General features: G+C 47.4%; 1 protein-coding gene across 1 annotated transcript in view; it reads right to left on the reverse strand.

Moving 5' to 3' along the window:
* Nucleotides 1–17,631, reverse strand: part of Wdr88 (WD repeat domain 88) — a 37,775-nt gene that overhangs the window by 19,712 nt on the left and 432 nt on the right. Inside the window, exons 2-6 of the mRNA XM_031386195.1 lie at nucleotides 16,875–17,609; nucleotides 11,433–11,543; nucleotides 7,151–7,239; nucleotides 4,504–4,567; nucleotides 524–662 (exon numbers count right to left, since the gene is read on the reverse strand). Of these exons, the coding sequence (XP_031242055.1) occupies nucleotides 524–662; nucleotides 4,504–4,567; nucleotides 7,151–7,239; nucleotides 11,433–11,543; nucleotides 16,875–17,609 (1,138 nt within the window). The remainder of the gene's footprint in view (nucleotides 1–523; nucleotides 663–4,503; nucleotides 4,568–7,150; nucleotides 7,240–11,432; nucleotides 11,544–16,874; nucleotides 17,610–17,631) is intronic.

A 17,631-nucleotide genomic window follows, 5' to 3' on the forward strand; every position in this document is an offset into this window, starting at 1 on the left:
TGCCTAGAATCCCCCAAGGAGGGGATGGGGTGTGGCTCAGTAGTAGAGCCCCTGCCTAGAATACCCCAGTGAGAGGTGGAGGTGTGCTCAGTAGTTGAACCCCTGCCAAGAATCCCACAGTGAGGGGCTGGGGGTGTGTCTCAGTGATAGAGCTCCTGCCTAGAATCCCTCAGTGAGGGACTTGAAGGTGCTCCCTCAGATCCCTTTCAAGAGACTGAACCTAGCTGTCCCCTTATTAAATGTGGTCAGACCCAGAACTCACTTCTGATGGCTAGAGTATGGCAGAAGGGACAGTGTGGCACATTAGGAAAGCAGTCACTAAAGCTGGAGAAAGAGATCATTTTGAACTCTTCATCCTTTTGCCTCCACCATCCATGTGTTACAATTCCTGGCATGCAGTAGCCCATGGGGCTCATGATGTGGCCCTGACCCTGACAAGTCTCACCATATAAACCAATCAGAGGTCCCTATTGATTAAGTGGCCAGGCATTGCTGCCATCTGTGGGGAACCTGGCAGCCTCACCTTTCATATGGATCACGGTGGTGATGCTTTCTGGATCCATTAGGTAGATCCCACGATCAACATCCAAGGCTGACAGCACGTACTTCCCGTTAGGAGAGAATTTACAGCACACTACGAAGGTATCGTGCCTGATTTTCCACTGGAACGAGGCAAGGCCCAAAGAGGACAGTGCACCTGCTCAGCAGACTCCAGCTTTAAGGTGTTCCCTCAGACCCCTTCCAACAGACTGAGCCTAGCTGTTCCCTTATTAAATGTGGCCAGACCCAGAACTTGCTTCTGACAGCTAGAGTATGGCAGAAGGGATGGTATGGCATCACATTAGGAAAGCAGTCACTGAAGCTGGGGGTGGCAGACCACATTATACTCCCAGCACTTGGGAGACTGAGGCAGGAGGGTGGCAAGTTCAAAGCCAACCTGGGCTACAAGTGAGAGCTTATCTCAAAAGAAACCAGGAGGGAGGGAACTTGAGGGGAAGAAAAGGGAAGGGCAGGGAGGAAGGGAGGGAGGAAGGAAGGGAAAAAGGGAGGGAAGGAGAGAGAGAGGGAGGGAGGAAGGGAAGGAGGGAAAAAGGGATGGAGGGGACAGGGAGGGAGGAAAGGAAAGAGGGAAGGAGGAAGGGAAAAAGGGGAAGAGAGGGAGGAAGGGAAAGAGGGGAGGAGAAAGGGAGGGAGGGAACAAGGGAGGGGAGAGGAAAGAAGGGGGAGAAGAGAGGGAAGAGAGAGAACAGAGAACTATAATATGAAGTACTTTGGTGGTATAGTGTATTTTAGCATCTTGGTGCACTGGGTTAAATACCCAGCATCCAAGAGAGAGGGGGGGGGGAGAATAAAATAAAAGAAGAAGTTAGGCATGGTGCTGTATGCCTGTGATCCTAGCACATGGCAGCCCCGAGGCAGGAGGATTCTGAGTTCAAGGTCAACTGGAAACTCAGAGAGATCCTGAATCTTAAGGAGAGAGAGGGGGGGGGGGTAACTGTAGCTTGTTCTTTGTCCTTTCTTGGAATTCATGCTCCACAAGAGTTAACTGTCATGTTTTAAAGACACACACACACACACACACAGCTCCGTGTGACCCTAGGGACCCACAAGGATATGAACAGAGGCCTCCTGCCAACAACTGCGGGAGTGAGCCATCTTGGAAGGAGATCCTTCTGGCCCAGTGGGGGGCCCCAGCATAACTGTAGCTCCAAATGACATTGTCACTGTGACTTAAGAAAGAAACTGGAGCCAGAACCACCCGAAATAAAAACGTTGGCTGTTTAAGGCAACCAGGGTTTGGAGCCATTTGTCAAGCAGCCCTCAATAACTAAGCCATCCTCGATGCTGGCCATGGTCACTGGTGACTTGTGCAACAGAAGTAAATAAAAGGACTTTTAAAAAGCGGGGGGTGGGGGTGGGGGGGCGGTGTGGGGACCTTGAAATAGAAATTCTAGCCAGAGACAACAGCAGGGAAATTACAACAGGAAAAAAAAATTTGGAAAAAGATGTTCCAAATCAGGAATTATCCATAGAAGTGTCATCTATTACCTAACACACTGGCTGATTCTTTTAAGTTTATGATACCTGGCATGTGAGGATGGGCGACATGGCCTCCTGCTTGAATGCCAAGGCTATGAGTTGGCACAGCTTTCTGGGAAGAGTTAAGCTGTATGTTAAGAGTATTTTTATACTGCTTACCTTAGCAGTGAAATCTAGCTATATACCCTGAAGAGATATCAAAACCCAGCCAACACATAAAGGTGCGTGTGTATGTGTGACTGTGGAAATGGTTCCTCGGTTAGGCATGCCCACTGCTCTTACAGAGGACTGGGGTTCAGTTTCCAGCACCCATGTCGGCAGCTCACAACTTCCTATAGCTCCAGCTTCAGGGAATGTGACAATGTGACATCCTCCCCTGGCCTTTAGGGGTACCTGCACTCATGCGGTGCACATGTATACATTAAGGTATACATGCCTACACATAAAGCCAATCATGTGTGTGTGTGTGTGTGTGTGTGTGTGTGTGCAGAGCTAGGGAGGTGGCTCAGTAGATAAGACACATGCCATGAAACATGAGGATCAGAGTCTGAATGGCCTAGAATCCATGCAAAAGTCAGAAGGGGAAGCATCTATCTGCAATCCTAGCACTCCAGTGGGGAGATGGGAGGCAGGGACAGGGCATTCCCAGAAGCTTGAGAGCAGCTAGCCTGGTATATGCAGAGAGAGAAAGAGAGAGAGAGAGGGAGAGAGGGAGGGAGAGAGAGAGAAAGAGAGATACCAACTCTGTGTCAAACATGATGGAATATAAAGACAAACATCCAAGGTTTTCCTGACTGCAGGAGAGTAGCTTGGTGCACGCACGCGCACGTGCGCACGCGCACACACACACACACAAAGAGAGAGAGAGAGAGAGAGAGAGAGAGAGAGAGAGAGAGGCAGAGGTGAGACAGACACAGAGAGACAAAGACAGAGAGAAAGAAACAGACAGAAAGACAGAGACAGAAGTTTAAAATAACAACAGCAGTCACAAATATATGTGAATTTCACTTAGCATCCACTCTATCGGCCAGGCAGGTGCGATGGCTTGGCGGGTAAAGCTTTACAAGCTGTAAAACCTGAATTTATTTCTCAAAACCTACTGTAGTGGAGGGAGAGAACTGACTTCCACGAGCTCTCCTCTGATTTCCATATTCATATCATGGCATGTGCTGCTGTAATCTCAGCCCCTGGAAGGCTGAGGCAGAAAGACCAAGGGTTCCAGGCTAGCCTGGGCTGCAGAGAAAGGCAAGACAAAACAAAACAAACAAGAAAACCCCCAAAACCTCCTGTATTCAGAAGCAAACTACACAGGACAGACACACCAACACATTAATCTAAGAATTGTCCTTAAAATGTTTATGATGAGTGTGGTGACCTTTACACTAAGGAGGAAAGTTGAATATTTGAGTTTTTTTTGTTCTCCTCTTCCTTCTTAGGATTTATTTATTTTATGTGTATGAGTGTTTTGTCTGTTTCTATGTATATGCACTATGTGCATGCAGTACCTGTGCATGCCAGAAGAGGGAGTCAGATCTCCTAGAAATGGAGTTATAGGAGCTTGTGAGGCACTGTGTGGGTTCTGGGGACCAACTCTGGATCCTCTGCAAAAGCAACAAGTACTCTAAATTGCTGAGCCATCTCTCCAGAGGGTCTCACTGTGTTCGTCTTGAGAATGGGTTCCCCCTGCTTTAGCCTCTCAGCACTGAGATTATAGGTGTGTACACCACTGCACCAACTTAGACAGGTGTGTGTTCACTTTTGCTATTGTTATTTTGTTTTGTTTTAGGAGATAGGGTCTCATTTTGTAGACCAAGCTGGCCTCCAACTCACAGAGATCCCCCTGCCTCTGCCTCCTGAGTGCTGGGAATAAATGTGTACACTACCACCACCCTGATAGAAAGGCTGTTTTTAAGGAAAGAAGAGGAGAGGGAGGTGATAAAGAAAGTAGGATAAGAGAAAGTAGCAAAGATGTTAGGTGGGGGGTAGCAAGGGTTGGGACAGGAGGTGCCAGGTGGCCCCTGAGCAGTGTTAACACTGTCTAGGCTTGGGGACTGCAGAAGGATGGAACCCCAGGACTGTTGGGACACAGAGACAAGAGACTGGGAAAGGCTTACAGCTTTGGCTCATTGGCCTCATACCCTTTGCTCTACGACCTCAGCCCACTTCCTGCCTCATCAAGTCTCAAGTCCAAGTGGCTCACTGGGGAACCCGGGGCACAAGGCCAACTTGCTCTCGGCCTCACCCTGTGGTTCTGAGCGCAACCCCTGATCTGCCTGGAGTAGAAGCCTCTCTTGCCCAATACCTACCTTCCATCCATGCGGTCTCCCTGCAGGTGAAAATATGCTCTTCCTGGAAGACCTGGAGCTTCTGTCATTGTCCCCAATCCCAGGTCCAGCCCAAAGCCACCGTAGCCCAGCCATGGCCTTGTGCTCTGACACCCTCACAGGGGCAGGGCATACGTACCAGAAGCTGACCTGTCTCAACGTTCCAAGCCCTCACCGTTTTATCATAAGATGATGCCACTAGCCTGAAAAGAGTCAAACACACATTGCATCTTAACAATGGTCACGAGAGCCTGTGGTTCCTATGAGGAGTCTTTCTCCTTTTGGTGACTTAGGACCAAGACTGATCTTTCCAAATACTCTGAGGACTTGTGCATCCCCCGGAAAACGGTATGCAGACTCTCTAGCACCATTATCCTTCCTACTCTTCAGACGCTCCAAGATAGTCTTCTATAGTTAAGGTTATAAAAATATGATTTCAGGGGCTAAAGAGATGGCTCGGTGGTTAAGAGTGCTTGCTACTCTCCCCAAGGAGCCGGGTTCAGTTCCCAACACCTACATGGAGGCTTACAACATCTGTAACTCCAATACTCCCTTCTGGCCTCCAAAGGCAGTGCACACATGTACTTCCCTTACAAACATGCAAGCAAATCACTGGTACACATAAAATATAAACAAGCAAAACAAAACCAAAAACTCTTTCTATATAGGCACATACATATATAATTTGTTTGTTTTTGGTTTTTTTGAGACAGGGTTTCTCTGTGTAGCCCTGCCTGTCCTGGACTCACTTTGTAAACCAGGTTGGTCTCAAACTCCACCTGCCTCTGCCTCCCAAGTGCTGGGATTAAAGGCATGCACCACCATGCCCAGCTAACAAGTAAAATAGTTAAAAGAGATAGATACGTAGATAGATAGATAGATAGATAGATAGATAGATAGATAGATAGATAGATAGATGGATGGATGGATGGATGGATGGATGGGTGGGTGGGTGGGTGGATGGATAGGTGGGTGGATGGATGGATGGATGGATGGACAGATAGATGGGTGGGTGGGTGGGTGGGTGGGTGGGTGGATGGGTTCTCTTTCCAGGTCATCTTTGCGACTCCTAAGGAGCATGCCATTCCTCACTCTGTTCATGTATTATCAGTCTTCTTGCAGGAACAATGCTTTTCTGGATAGCCTGCTGTGTTCTGAAATGCTCTAGTGCATTTAGATGTGTATGTGAATGTCCTGTTGTGTTTTGGGTTCGAGGGGTCACCTTCCAGGAGTTGAAGACCTAGTCTCCAGCTGGTAGAGAGGCTGAGGGGACTGTCTGAGGATCTGTCTGTCTTTATTCATGCTTAGTCCACTGATGGACTCACACTTCCATGGCATTGCTCATCGGTGGTGGAAACTATTGAGTGGGATGAGTTACATACAGGGAGTAACCCCTGGGGTCGTGTATTTGGGCAGATCTTGTCCTTGGAGTATTCCTGTGTCTCTGCTTCCAGGCTGCCGCAAAGTGAGCACCTTTACCACCCTGCACCCTCCTGCTGTGACATTGTGTGACCTATAGAGTCATGAGCCAGGACAAGTCTTTCTTCCCTGAAGTTGTTCGTCTCAAGATTTGTCCCAGTGACAAATATGCTAACAAATATATGCACCTTTGCCTGCCCATGTAGCATATGGCAAAGATTTTCCTCTTATATATATATATATATATAAAAAAATCCCTATGACGCCTGAACACCACACTTGCCTTTAACTTGTATTGTTCTTTGAGAGCCTCTGCTCAGGGTCAAGGAACACACTTTAAAAGTTGCTTTTATCATTTTAAATTACGTGTATGTGCCTATCTGTGTATAGGTATGTGTATGTGAGTTCAGTCCCTCGGAGCTGGCGTTACAGGAGGATATGAGACACCTCACGTAGGTGCTGGGAATTGAACTTAGGTCTTAGCTTATGAGTTATCTCTCCAGTGAACTTTGGGAGAGGTGGGGTATTTCAACCTGACCCAGCTAGAGTTATCTGAAAGGAGGTTGAGAAAATGCTTCCATAAGATTAGGCAGTTGGAGGTTCTGGGTTCTATAAGAAAGAAGGCTGAGCAAGCCATGGGGAGCAAGCCAGTAAGCAGCACCCCTCCATGGCCTCTGCATGAGCTCCTGCCTCCAGGTCCAGCCCTGTTTGAGTTCCTGCCTTTGGTGATGAACAGTGGTGTGGCAGTATAAGTCAAATAAACCCTTTCCTCCCCAACTTGCTTCTGGTCATGGTTGTTTTCTCACGGCAATAGTGAGCTGAGAGCAGGTGCAGCTGCCACGGGCTTTGTGTGACCATAGAAAAGATACTTTGTGAGGAAAATTCAAGCAAGGTTTCGTGGCACATCTGTCATCTCAGCCCCTGGAGGAGCTGAGACAGGAGGACTGGTGCAAGCTGGAGGCAAGCTGGGCTGCAGCATGAGTTGCAGGCTGGGCTGCTCTATAGAGTAAGTCACAGTCTCAAACAATAATCAGAGGAGGAGGTGGAGAGAAGGAGGGTGGGGATGAGAACCAGGAGGGGGAGGAGGAGGAGGAAGAGGAGATGAGGAGGAAAGAAGGAAGAAAAGAAAATTCAGACTAGGTTCTTAACTACAGTAAGCATTCTATTTTAAGCAATTTAAGTGTTCAGAATGTTGTTATATTGTTAGACTCCTTGATTCTCAAAGCACATGGAAACATTGAGGCTCAAACAGGGGAATGTGTCTGTATAGTTTCTTAAACAAACAAGCAGAAGCCTGCATACAGGTCTGAAGGCCTGCCTGCTGACTCTGACTTCCCCCAACCAGTGTAAAACAGACTGGACGTCACCTTCTGTTGTCAGCCGTGATACTGCACTCTAAAACAGGAGCTTTGGGTCGTGGCTCAAAGTCCCAAATCACAGTTCCTTCTTCAGCGTCCTCAAATCAATGGGAGAGAGGAGAGACAGTAGTCAAGGCTTATGTACAGAAGTCATCAATTCTGGTCAGCAGTAGCTCCTAGCTTGCCTACAGCAAAGTTCTGGGGCTTTCCAACATCCCAAGCATTGGGGACACTGCATTGTCTGCAGCATCCTCAGGAAATCCCCCTTACAGTGCCCCAGGCACCAAGTGGACTTGTGATTAGTTTCTCATTTTGTACTGGCCAAAGAGGTTTCACAGAATCTATCAATATGCCTCAAGAATTTCTTTTAAATATAATTAATTCCATGCCCTTTGGCCCTGTGATTACACTCTGAGGGGTGCCTTTGAAGGAAATAACCAGATTTGTGGTTAAAGCCTTATATAAATATATGGCCCAGTGAGATAGCTCGGTGGGTAAAGGCGCTTGCCACCAAGCCTGATGACCTGAGTTCAATCCCCGGTACGTACAAGATGGGAAGGAGAGAACCCACTCCAGAAAGTTGTCCTCTGACTTCCATATACACAGGGTGCATTTTTTTTAAGCATAATTAAAGATTTATGTAGAGCAGGAGAGATGGCTCAGTGGTTAAGAGGCCTTCTCAGAGGACCCAGGTCCATTTCCAGCACCGGCATGGCAGATAACAACCGTCTGTAACTCCAGTTCCATGGGATCTGACTTCCTCTTCTGGCCTCTGCAGTCACCAGGCATGCACACGGTACACACATGAACATGCAAGCAAAACACTCATGCACTCAAGTTCCCTACGGCGACAGGGACAGTTAAGAGCACCGGATAATAAGGGGCTGGGGGCAAAGTCTGAAGGAAGCGAGGTGTTTGCCAATCTTCTCTTGGAGAGCTTGGGGCTCACCATTTACAGAAATAGCCTACATTAATCCATGTAAAGTGTTGTCTCCCAGAAAGGTGTGCCAGAGCCCAAGACCTGGAAGCTTAGAGAAGAGACCAATCCCATGCCTACTCCGCCCAGCCTGCGCCTGAATTCCAAGAAGGCAGTTTGCACATGCTGTAAAGGTGTGATTAGCTAGCTTCCTTTATTACTAGGGTGGGGGTGGGGGTGGGGGGAATCTCCTAAGATGGTAAAAGACTACTCACCAGACTGGTTCCTAGACTAAAGCCAGATGTGGGCTCACTAGTGGCCTTTATGGTAGCCCCAGGCCTGTTGTGATCGCTAAGCTACACACACCCAGCTCCCTAAGCCTGTCTCCTGGGCCACATGGCCACATTCAGGAAATCCCAGGAGGCCCTTTTCCAAGCTCAGTGGAAGATAAGGGCAGCTGGGAGTTCCCCAAATGGAATTCAGCAGGGCAGGGCACACTCAGGCTGGTGTCGTGGGCTCAGGAAGAAAGATTGATGCCGACCACTGGGATCCAGTCTCTCTGGCTTGGCGCGGTACCTCTAGAGTAGTAGTGTTTCTCAACCTGTGGGGCGAGACCCCCGGGAGAGGGTCCTAACAACCTTTTCACGGGGACCACCTAAGATCATTGAAAAGCACAGATAAGTGTATTACAACTCATAACAAAAATTACAGTTATGAGGTAACAAATCATTTTATAGCTGGGGATCACCACAACGTGAGGAACTGTGTTAAAGGGTCACAAATATTAGGAAGGTTGAGAACCACTGCTCCAGCGGAAAACAACCCCACCTCCACCCCCCAACCCCACCCCCACCCCATCCCCACCCCCCTCACGCATAAGACTGTAAACTACAGGCCTCCAAGTCTGGGCAGAGAATGAACCAATTCCAAATTCAATAGTGTCCCCATGTGGCCAAAAGAAGGAACAGCAGCCAAGGACAGAGGCTCCGAGCAGGTTTTTGCGCTTGGCCTTTGGAAAAGCCAGTGCGGGGGTGGGGGGTGGGAGCGGGAAGTGAACTTGAAGGGTAAAATACTGATCGGGTTTTGATTAGTTTTGTAGGAAGTTTTTAATTTTGTTCTCTTTTCCTGTTGAGTATGACGCCTAGCAGGGCCTTGAGTCTATTGGATGGGTCTTCTGCCCTGAGCTATAGCCCCAACGGAGTACTAGCGAGATTTATCTGAAGGAGGCAGAAGGAAAGCACTGACTGACTCTCAGAGAAGTCAGGGGGAGTGTGACAATGGGTTGGAGATGGAATTTATGATTCAATATTTCTGTGTGGTCCCAATTCTTTAAGTGTATAGTGTGTGAGTGTGTGTGTGTGTGTGTGTGTGTGTGTGCGTGTGTGTGTAAAACAGAAAAGCAAAACAAGCAAAAAAAACCAAGCAGACACAGCCTTTCAGCCCAGACATGCACAAACCTTACGAATCCTTCAGATGAACAGCACACAATGACAGTTACCTGTCCTCTTGCTTGGGGACCCCTGGCGATTACTGAGGGCTAGAATAGGCTTTATGGATCCCAGAGAAGGTGAGAGTTTTCCCCACAGTGAGATCCTGGTCTCCAAGTGCACAGGTGACCACAGGGAAGCAGCAGAGGGAGGTTTGGGGATCCACGGAGGAGGGGGTGGAGGTGGGCAGGGCAAAGCTTGGCACAGCCCCACCACACAGCTGGTTCTCTGAGGCTGCAGCAGTTCAGAGGACCTTAAGAGGTGGATAAACCACCCAGGGTTACATAGCCATTGGGTCCCCAATACAGGGTCTGAGCTGACCTGGGATAAGCTCAAACCCTCTGACTTGATCGGTCTGTGCCTTGGCACCCAAAAGTGGCAAGAAGCTCCTCTGGGGTCATTTGTAGGATCAGGGGCTCAACTCTGCCCAGGTCCCCATGCCAGAACCTGAAGCACCCTTGACAATCTTCCAACCTGCTGCTTCTCAACTCAAACCAGAGGACAGCAGAAAACCCCAGAACCAAGTGTCCTCCCATGTGGCCCCAGCCCGTGGTCATCTTCAGCCGAGTCCCTGCCGGCCAACGTCATCCTCCATCGGTGCTCCTTCCTCTGTCAGCCCTGCCACAGAGACCAGTCAAGGCCTGCTGGATGTTAACACCAAATTCTACAAGCAGAGTAGAGGCCTCTCTGCAGCCTGGCCTGAACACCACACCCTGTTCCTGGTTTCTCTGTCACTGCACAGCCAGGCACTGACCTGCCTCAGACCTGCCTCTTTGCTCCATGTCTCTGGGGCAGAACACAGACCTGGCCCCCATTTGTCCTCTGTGAATGCCCAAGGCCTGGATATCACAGAAGTGGCAGGAATTCACAGTGTGCTTAAATCAAATAAGAATTTTATATGGCATCTAAAAAAACAGGGCACTGGAGAGGTGGCTCAGTGGTTAAGAGCACTTTCTGCTCTTCCAGAGGTCCTGACTTCAATTCCCAGCACCCACATTAGGCAGGCCCACAACTGTCTGGAACTCCAGTTCCAGATGGCCCAATGCCCTCCCTGGCCTACAAGAGCGTGTATGTACACACACACACACACACACACACACACACACACAAATAAAAATTAAGATGAAAACATTTTTAACACAACTGTACGATATAAGATCAGTACACTATAATTGAGTTTCCACATGCAAAGGAGACCTTGATAAATAACAGTCTGCCCAAAGGTGTGATGGCACAAGTCTATAATTCCTGTATGTGGAAGGCTGAAGCAGGAGGATTGCGAGTTCAAAGCCAACCTGGGTTACATTAGCAAAACTTTGCCTCAAAAATAAAAAATATGAAAAATTAAGATTGGGACTGGAGAGAGATAGCTCAGCATCTAGAAGCACTGGCTGCTCTTCCAGAGGACCTAGGTTCAATTTCCAGCACCCACAAGGTGGCTCACAACCATCTGCAACTCGAGTTCCAGGAAGAAATCTGATGCCCCTTGTGGCCTCTGTAGGAACTGCACACATGTGGAATGCAGGCAAAATCCCATACACATAAATAAATATATCTGAAATAAAATTATAACCAAAGAAAATAACGTATAGCTCAGTGACACCCAAGTAGAGACCAGGAACAACCAGGACCCCCTCCCCAAAGCTGGGGGGATGTCAGCATTTTGGTCTTCAGCCCGAGCCCCCACTGTGTTCAGAGCTACAGGCTGGTTATCTCTAGGCTTCTTCTGAGGACTCAACACTGGGGTGGGCTTCTTTATCTTGCACTTGCCCAGAAGCCTTGGCAAACCCTAGAAAATAAGAACTTGGTGCTGGAGAAATCTCTAGTGGAGGAGCCTAAGTGTATGCGACGTCTGAGCGCTAAAAGACCCTGTCGTCCGGTTACCTACCCACAGCTTCACTGAGCAGTCATAGGAGCTACTGAGGAGCCTTGTGTCATCCATACAAAAGTGGCAGGAACTCACGATGTGGTCATGCCCTGTCAGAATTTTATACGGGATCTAGACAAAAGGAAGGACAACCAGTTTAGCAGTGTCACTGGACGCAAGGACAAGATGCAAAACCAAGCAGTGTTTATAAACATGTGACATGAAAAAAAAATTAAGGAGAGGATCCCAGCACAAAAATGATGAGTAGGAGGGAGTTGTATCGCTTGGAAAGAATGAAACGTTGTTGAAAGAAATTGAAGACCTACATAAAAGGACCAGCATCCTATAATCCCAGATGGGTAGATGGAATCATGCTAAAATATCAGAGGTCCTCAAAAAGACCCACAAGTCCAACACCACCTCATCAGATTCCAAGATAGTAGTGAAATCTTTGTAGAAAGTGATAAACTGATCTTTTCCTATGTGCTTTTATTTATTTATTTATTTATTTATTTATTTATTTATTTGAGACCATTTTCTATAAAGCCCTGACTATCCCGAGACGTACCATGTAGACCAGGCTGGCCTAGAATTCACAGAGCTCTGCCTACCACTGCCTCCTGAGTGCTGGGATTAAAGGCATGGAGCACGACACCCAGCCTATTTACATGTACTCTTTTAATTTTTATTTATGTGTGTGTGTGTGTGTGTGTGTGTGTATGTGCTGAAAGGCCAGAAGAGAGCATTGGATGCCCTGAATGTTGAGTTACAAATGGTTGTGGGCCGCCCAACATAGGTGCTGGGCAATGAATTCAGGTCTCCCAGGAAGAACAGTGCATGCTCTTAACCATTGAGCAATCTCTATAGTCAAGCTTCTCTTAAAGCTTTTGTGAAAACTCAAGAAGAAATTTCACAAATCTGTGGGTGGGTGAGATGGCTTAACTAGTGAAGGTGTTTGCTGCCAAGCCTGGTGACTTAAGTTCAGTCCCAAGGACCCCAACTTAACCAATTGTCCTCTAACTTCCAAACTTGCCCTAACCGACAGCAAATGCCAATAGTGTTTGCCTGTAATGAACCCTTGCACTGGAGAGGCAGACAGTGAACCCCTGGGGCTGGCTGGCCACCCAGCCGAACCTCACTGGTGAGCTAGTAAGGCCCAGGTCCCAGTGAGAGATCTTGTCTCAAAACCAAAAAATAAAAACACCGAGATAGGCTAGACTGGGGGGTGGGGGGGTCCAAGCCCTTAATCCCAGCACTCAGCACTTGAGAGGCAGAGGCAGGCAGATCTCTGTGAGTTCAAGGCCAGCCTGGTCTACAGAGTAAGTTCCAGGATAGACAGGGTTACACAGAGAAACCTTGTATTGTAAACAAACAAACAAACGAGAAACACCAAAGTAGGAAGTGAGGCTAGAGATGAAGCCAGTGTGAGTCTGACATTCTGAACCCAATCATCAGGACCCACAAGGTAGAAAGAGAACCCACTCCACCAAAATTGTCCTTTCTCATTCATATGTGCACACCCCTTCTCCACACACTAATAATAATTTAAAAAAAAAAGAATCCAAGGTGGATGGGATATGAGGAATGACACTTAATGTTGATCTGTGGTGCTCACGCACGCGCACACACACACACTCACACACACAAACACACACAAATGCACACATGCACACATACACCCATAGATGCCCATGCACACATGCACACACACAAATGCACACATGCACACATCCCCACTCCAACACAAACACACATATAGACATAGGAATGCTAGTATACATGACATGCACATACAAAGATGAGAGAATCAGCTTTCTAAGCACATTTTCTGGGTAAACTAGTCATTTACACACACAAAAACAAACATACTTCCTACCATATATAGAAACGAAGTCAAAATGGATCAAAAGCTTAAATGTTGGGCTGGAGAGATGGCTCAATGGTTAAGAGCACTGACTGTTCTTCCAGAGGTCCTGAGTTCAATTCCCAGCAGCCACATGGTGACTCATAACCATCTGTAACAGGATCCGATGCCCTTTTCTGGTATGTCTGAAGACAGCTACGGTGTACTCATATACACTAAATAAATAAATCTTTAAAAAATATATTTTAAAAAGCGCTTAAATGTTGAGTGTTGAAACTCTAAGGCTCAGAGGAAAACAAACGTGTAAATATCCCCACTCTTGCCTTGGTGGTTTCTTAGAGCTGACACCAAAAGACAACAGCAAGAATAGATAAATGCCATCACAGTTAAAATCATGTGTGCCTGTGTTGTCAGTAAAGGGGAAACGACCGTAAGAAGACAGCAAGAAGATGGAAAGTCACCATGAGGGAGGACACAGACAGAAAAGGACAGCCAGGGCGAGACAGCGGAAGGCAGTTGACTTTTTGAAGCTGCTTTGTCAGTGCGGCTATTTCTATTTGGAATAGAATCTATGTGATCACCCGTGATCAAGAGAGGTCTGCGGCAGAGTATAGCGCCCTCTGCATTTCAAACAAGCTCCCTGACGTGGTGGAACCAGTGCCAGGACCCCATTTCCGCCAGTTGTATAGACAGAGCTTCGAAACACTTCCCAAGGAAGCCTCTAAATCTCCTAAGAATGGTAGTGACTCTCCATCCCAGAGGGTAAGCTGTGACTGTCTTTCACAGACCAGCCAAGGCAGCTGCTACTGTTCCCTTTCCGAAAGATAAGACTCCATGTTTGGAGAGACAGAGGAGCCAAGTCACCAGTGTTGTGGATTTGCTTTAGTACTTGCAGTATGCGTTCCCAAAATTGCACGAGAATTCTGCATAGGAGACCCTGGGGGTCCCTATACTCAGGTGGTTCTGATTGGCAAATAAAGTTGCCAACAGCCAAGGGCTGGGCAGGGAGACAGAGGCGGGACTTTAGGATTGTAGGGCAAAGGGGCCACAGAGAAAGAGGCAGAACTACCTTGTAGGAGAAGCAGAAGGACCAGGCTTGACAGTTGCAGAAGGGAAAGCATACAATCATGTAAGGGCCAGGGAAGAGCAGCCCCGGGGGGAAGGGGGCATTGGGTCTAGGGTAGCAAAGATGGAATATAGATTTTAGTAAGTAACAATTAAGGAGTATCCAAGGGGAGGCGTTAGCAACATGCAAGTTTGGGAGTGGCCCAACCATTGAGCTGATAAGGCATATTAAATATAAGGATGTGTGTGTGTGTGTGTGTGTGTGTGTGTGTGTTTCATCCTAGAACTGAATTGGGGCAGCTAGCAAGGAACTTGTGCAGCCGTTGCCGGGGAGGTAGAGTGGATTATTCAACTACAGCAACACATCAATGTTTGCCTTTTTTGCTTCATATAGCTCCATGGGCAGAAACAACCTTCCCTCCCAACTGAGGCAAATTTAAGTGCATATGCCTGTGGTTTTATAAGTTTATATCACAACTAAAAGAGTCATACACCCCCAAAAAAGATACACCCCAAAGCCTTGAGTGCAAGGGATGGGACAGATCCCTTCTTCACCCACCATTACCTGACAGCAAAAAGTGCAGGTTGCCCTCCCCAAATTGTTATTCCCATTTTTCTTCTGTGTAATGGAATCCCTGATTTCTACCTAGACTTTTTGGGGGAAATAAAAGAATGAAAAGAAAAGACAAACAGAAATAAACTATGTCCTATAAAAAAACAAAATAATGTTCCTGAGCATTATAGTTGCTTTAATATGCCTTTAAAGATTTATTTTATATTATATTTAAGGGGGTGTGTGCATGTGAGTACAGGTGTCTGTTCAGGCCAGAGGCTTCTGTCTCCTGGAGTTGGATTCACAGGCAGTGGAGGTCACCTGACATGGTCCTCATTTGAACTTTGGTCCTCAAGAAAAATGGCACAAGCTCTTAAATGCTAAACTGACTCTCCAGACCCAGGGAGCACCCCTTTAACTGAAGCACTCAGGAGGCAGAGGCAGATGGATCTCTGTGAGTCCAAGACCAGTCTGGTTCTTACACAAAGAGTTCCACATCATTCAAGGATACATAATGAGACCCTATCTTAAAAAATAAAACTAATTTAATTCAGTTAAAAACATCTGGCTGCAAAGGATATCATAAAGAAGTTACACATCCGGCCAGGCATGGTGGCACCCAGCTTTAATCCCAGCACTTTGGATGCAGAGGCAGGCATTTCTCTGTGGATGTGAGGCCAACTTGATCTACAGAGCAAGTTCCAGGACAGCTAAGGCTACACAGAGAAACCCTGTCTCAGAAAAACAAAATTATGCCGGGTGGTGGTAGTGCACATCTTTAATCCCAGCACTTGGGAGGCAGAGGCAGGCGGATTTCTGAGTTCGAGGCCGGCCTGGTCTAGAGTGAGTTCCAGGACAGCCAAGGCTACACAGAGAAAACCTGTCTTGAAACCCCCCCCCCCCAAAAGAAAATTACGGGGACTGGAGAGATGGCTCAGTGGTTAAGAGCACTGACTGCTCTTCTGAAGGTCCTGAGTTCAAATCCCACATGGTGGCTCACAAGCATCTGTAATGAGATCCGATGTCCTCTTATGGTGTGTTTGAGCCGAAGTGAGCATGGCTGGAGGGAGCAGAGGTCCTGAATTCAATTCCCAGGAACTACATGATGGCTCACAACCCTCTGTACAGCTACAGTGTACTCATATATATAAAATAAATAAATCTTTGAAAAACAAAACAAAAACAAAATTACATATCTGATATGGGGCATGTACTTAGAATGCATGATGAAATACACATTTTATTTAATTATATTGTTTTCTTTTTTGTGTGCATGGTGCAGTAGCACATGTACATATTCACACATGTAGAAGGTATACTGTGTGTGTAGATAGAGACTCTAGTAAGAATAGTGGTTGCCTAGGGTTAGGAGGGTGGGTTATAAGAAAACAAGAAATGACTGATAATAGCTAACCTTTTTTGGTGGGTGGGAGGTGTAACTGAAATGTTCAAGAGTTGTGACAGCTACACAATGTGAAAATGTTAAAAAAAAAAAAAGACATTGTTCAATGTACACCTTGCTCAGTTGGACTGTATGGTACAAGAACTATAACAATAAAGCAAAGCTGAAAAGCAAAGATAGGGAAGTCAGATGAAAATGGCCCTTCCCTTACCCTGTTCCTCCCACAGCTAAGAATCATGGGGTAGGATTCTAGACACTGAGTTGAGGGACCATGAAAGGATGGAGGGAAAGGGGACAGGGTTTTGCTCTCTGCCCAGAAAGGTCGAAGTGGATAAAGTACACAGTTGCAGAGGACTCCCCGGGATGTAAAAAGGTGCATGGGACTGGAAATGTAGAAATTAAGATGGCAGGCAACTCAGCCAGCCTCAGGCATCACAAATGCTCTCCAAGGGCTGCACAGGCTACTGCCCCTCTGCCTTCTATAGAGGCTGCTGTGGGAGGATGCAGAGCGGATGACGGGCCTCGCTCAGGTGGCTGGGAGGCCGCTTGGGTCCTCTGACATTGGTGGGTGGTTCTGACCTTAGAGAGAGGCTGCTGGTTGCCCCAGAACTTCTTCACGATTGGCTTGCGGTGCTTGTCACGTGGCCGACGATCCTTGTCTAAGGCCAGGGGGTCACGGGAGGACAGATTATAAAACCGACGGATATCTGGGAGAGACAGCTTAAAACGACCCAATGCTCTCAACAGGGTGGCCCATGGCAGCTTGCTGTGTTGCACCTTGGCAAGATTGGAGAGAGACGCTTCTTTGTCTTGGCCTGAACTCCTCCTATCCTCACTGAAATTATTGGCGCCAGAGCTCTTCCTACTATCGACCGAATCCCTTTTGCCACTAGAGGAAACTCTCCTGTTATCGGAGGAAAATCTCCTGCCATCCACCGTACCCTTCTTGCTATCCACCGTACCCCTCTTGCTATCGACTGAACCCTTCTTGCTATCGACTGAACCCTTCTTGCTATCGACCGAACCCTTCTTGCTATCGACCGAACCCTTCTTGCTATCGACCGAACCCTTCTTGCTATCGACCGAACCCTTCTTGCTATCGACCAAACTCCTCTTGCTGTCTACCGAAACTCTCCTGTTATCAACCGAAATCCAATTGTAATCAGCAAAATCCAGCTTCTTGTTCTGAAGAGACCCCTTTCGCCAACTGTCCTCGACAAAGTCCAACTTCATGGGCTCAAGAAACCCCTTCCACCAAATGTCCTCGTCAAAATCCAACTTCTTGGGCTCAAGAGATCCCTTCCGCCAACTGTCCTCGACAAAATCCAACTTCTTG

The sequence above is a fragment of the Mastomys coucha genome, unplaced genomic scaffold (genome assembly GCF_008632895.1).
Source record: "Mastomys coucha isolate ucsf_1 unplaced genomic scaffold, UCSF_Mcou_1 pScaffold21, whole genome shotgun sequence".
Lineage (NCBI taxonomy): Eukaryota > Metazoa > Chordata > Mammalia > Rodentia > Muridae > Mastomys > Mastomys coucha.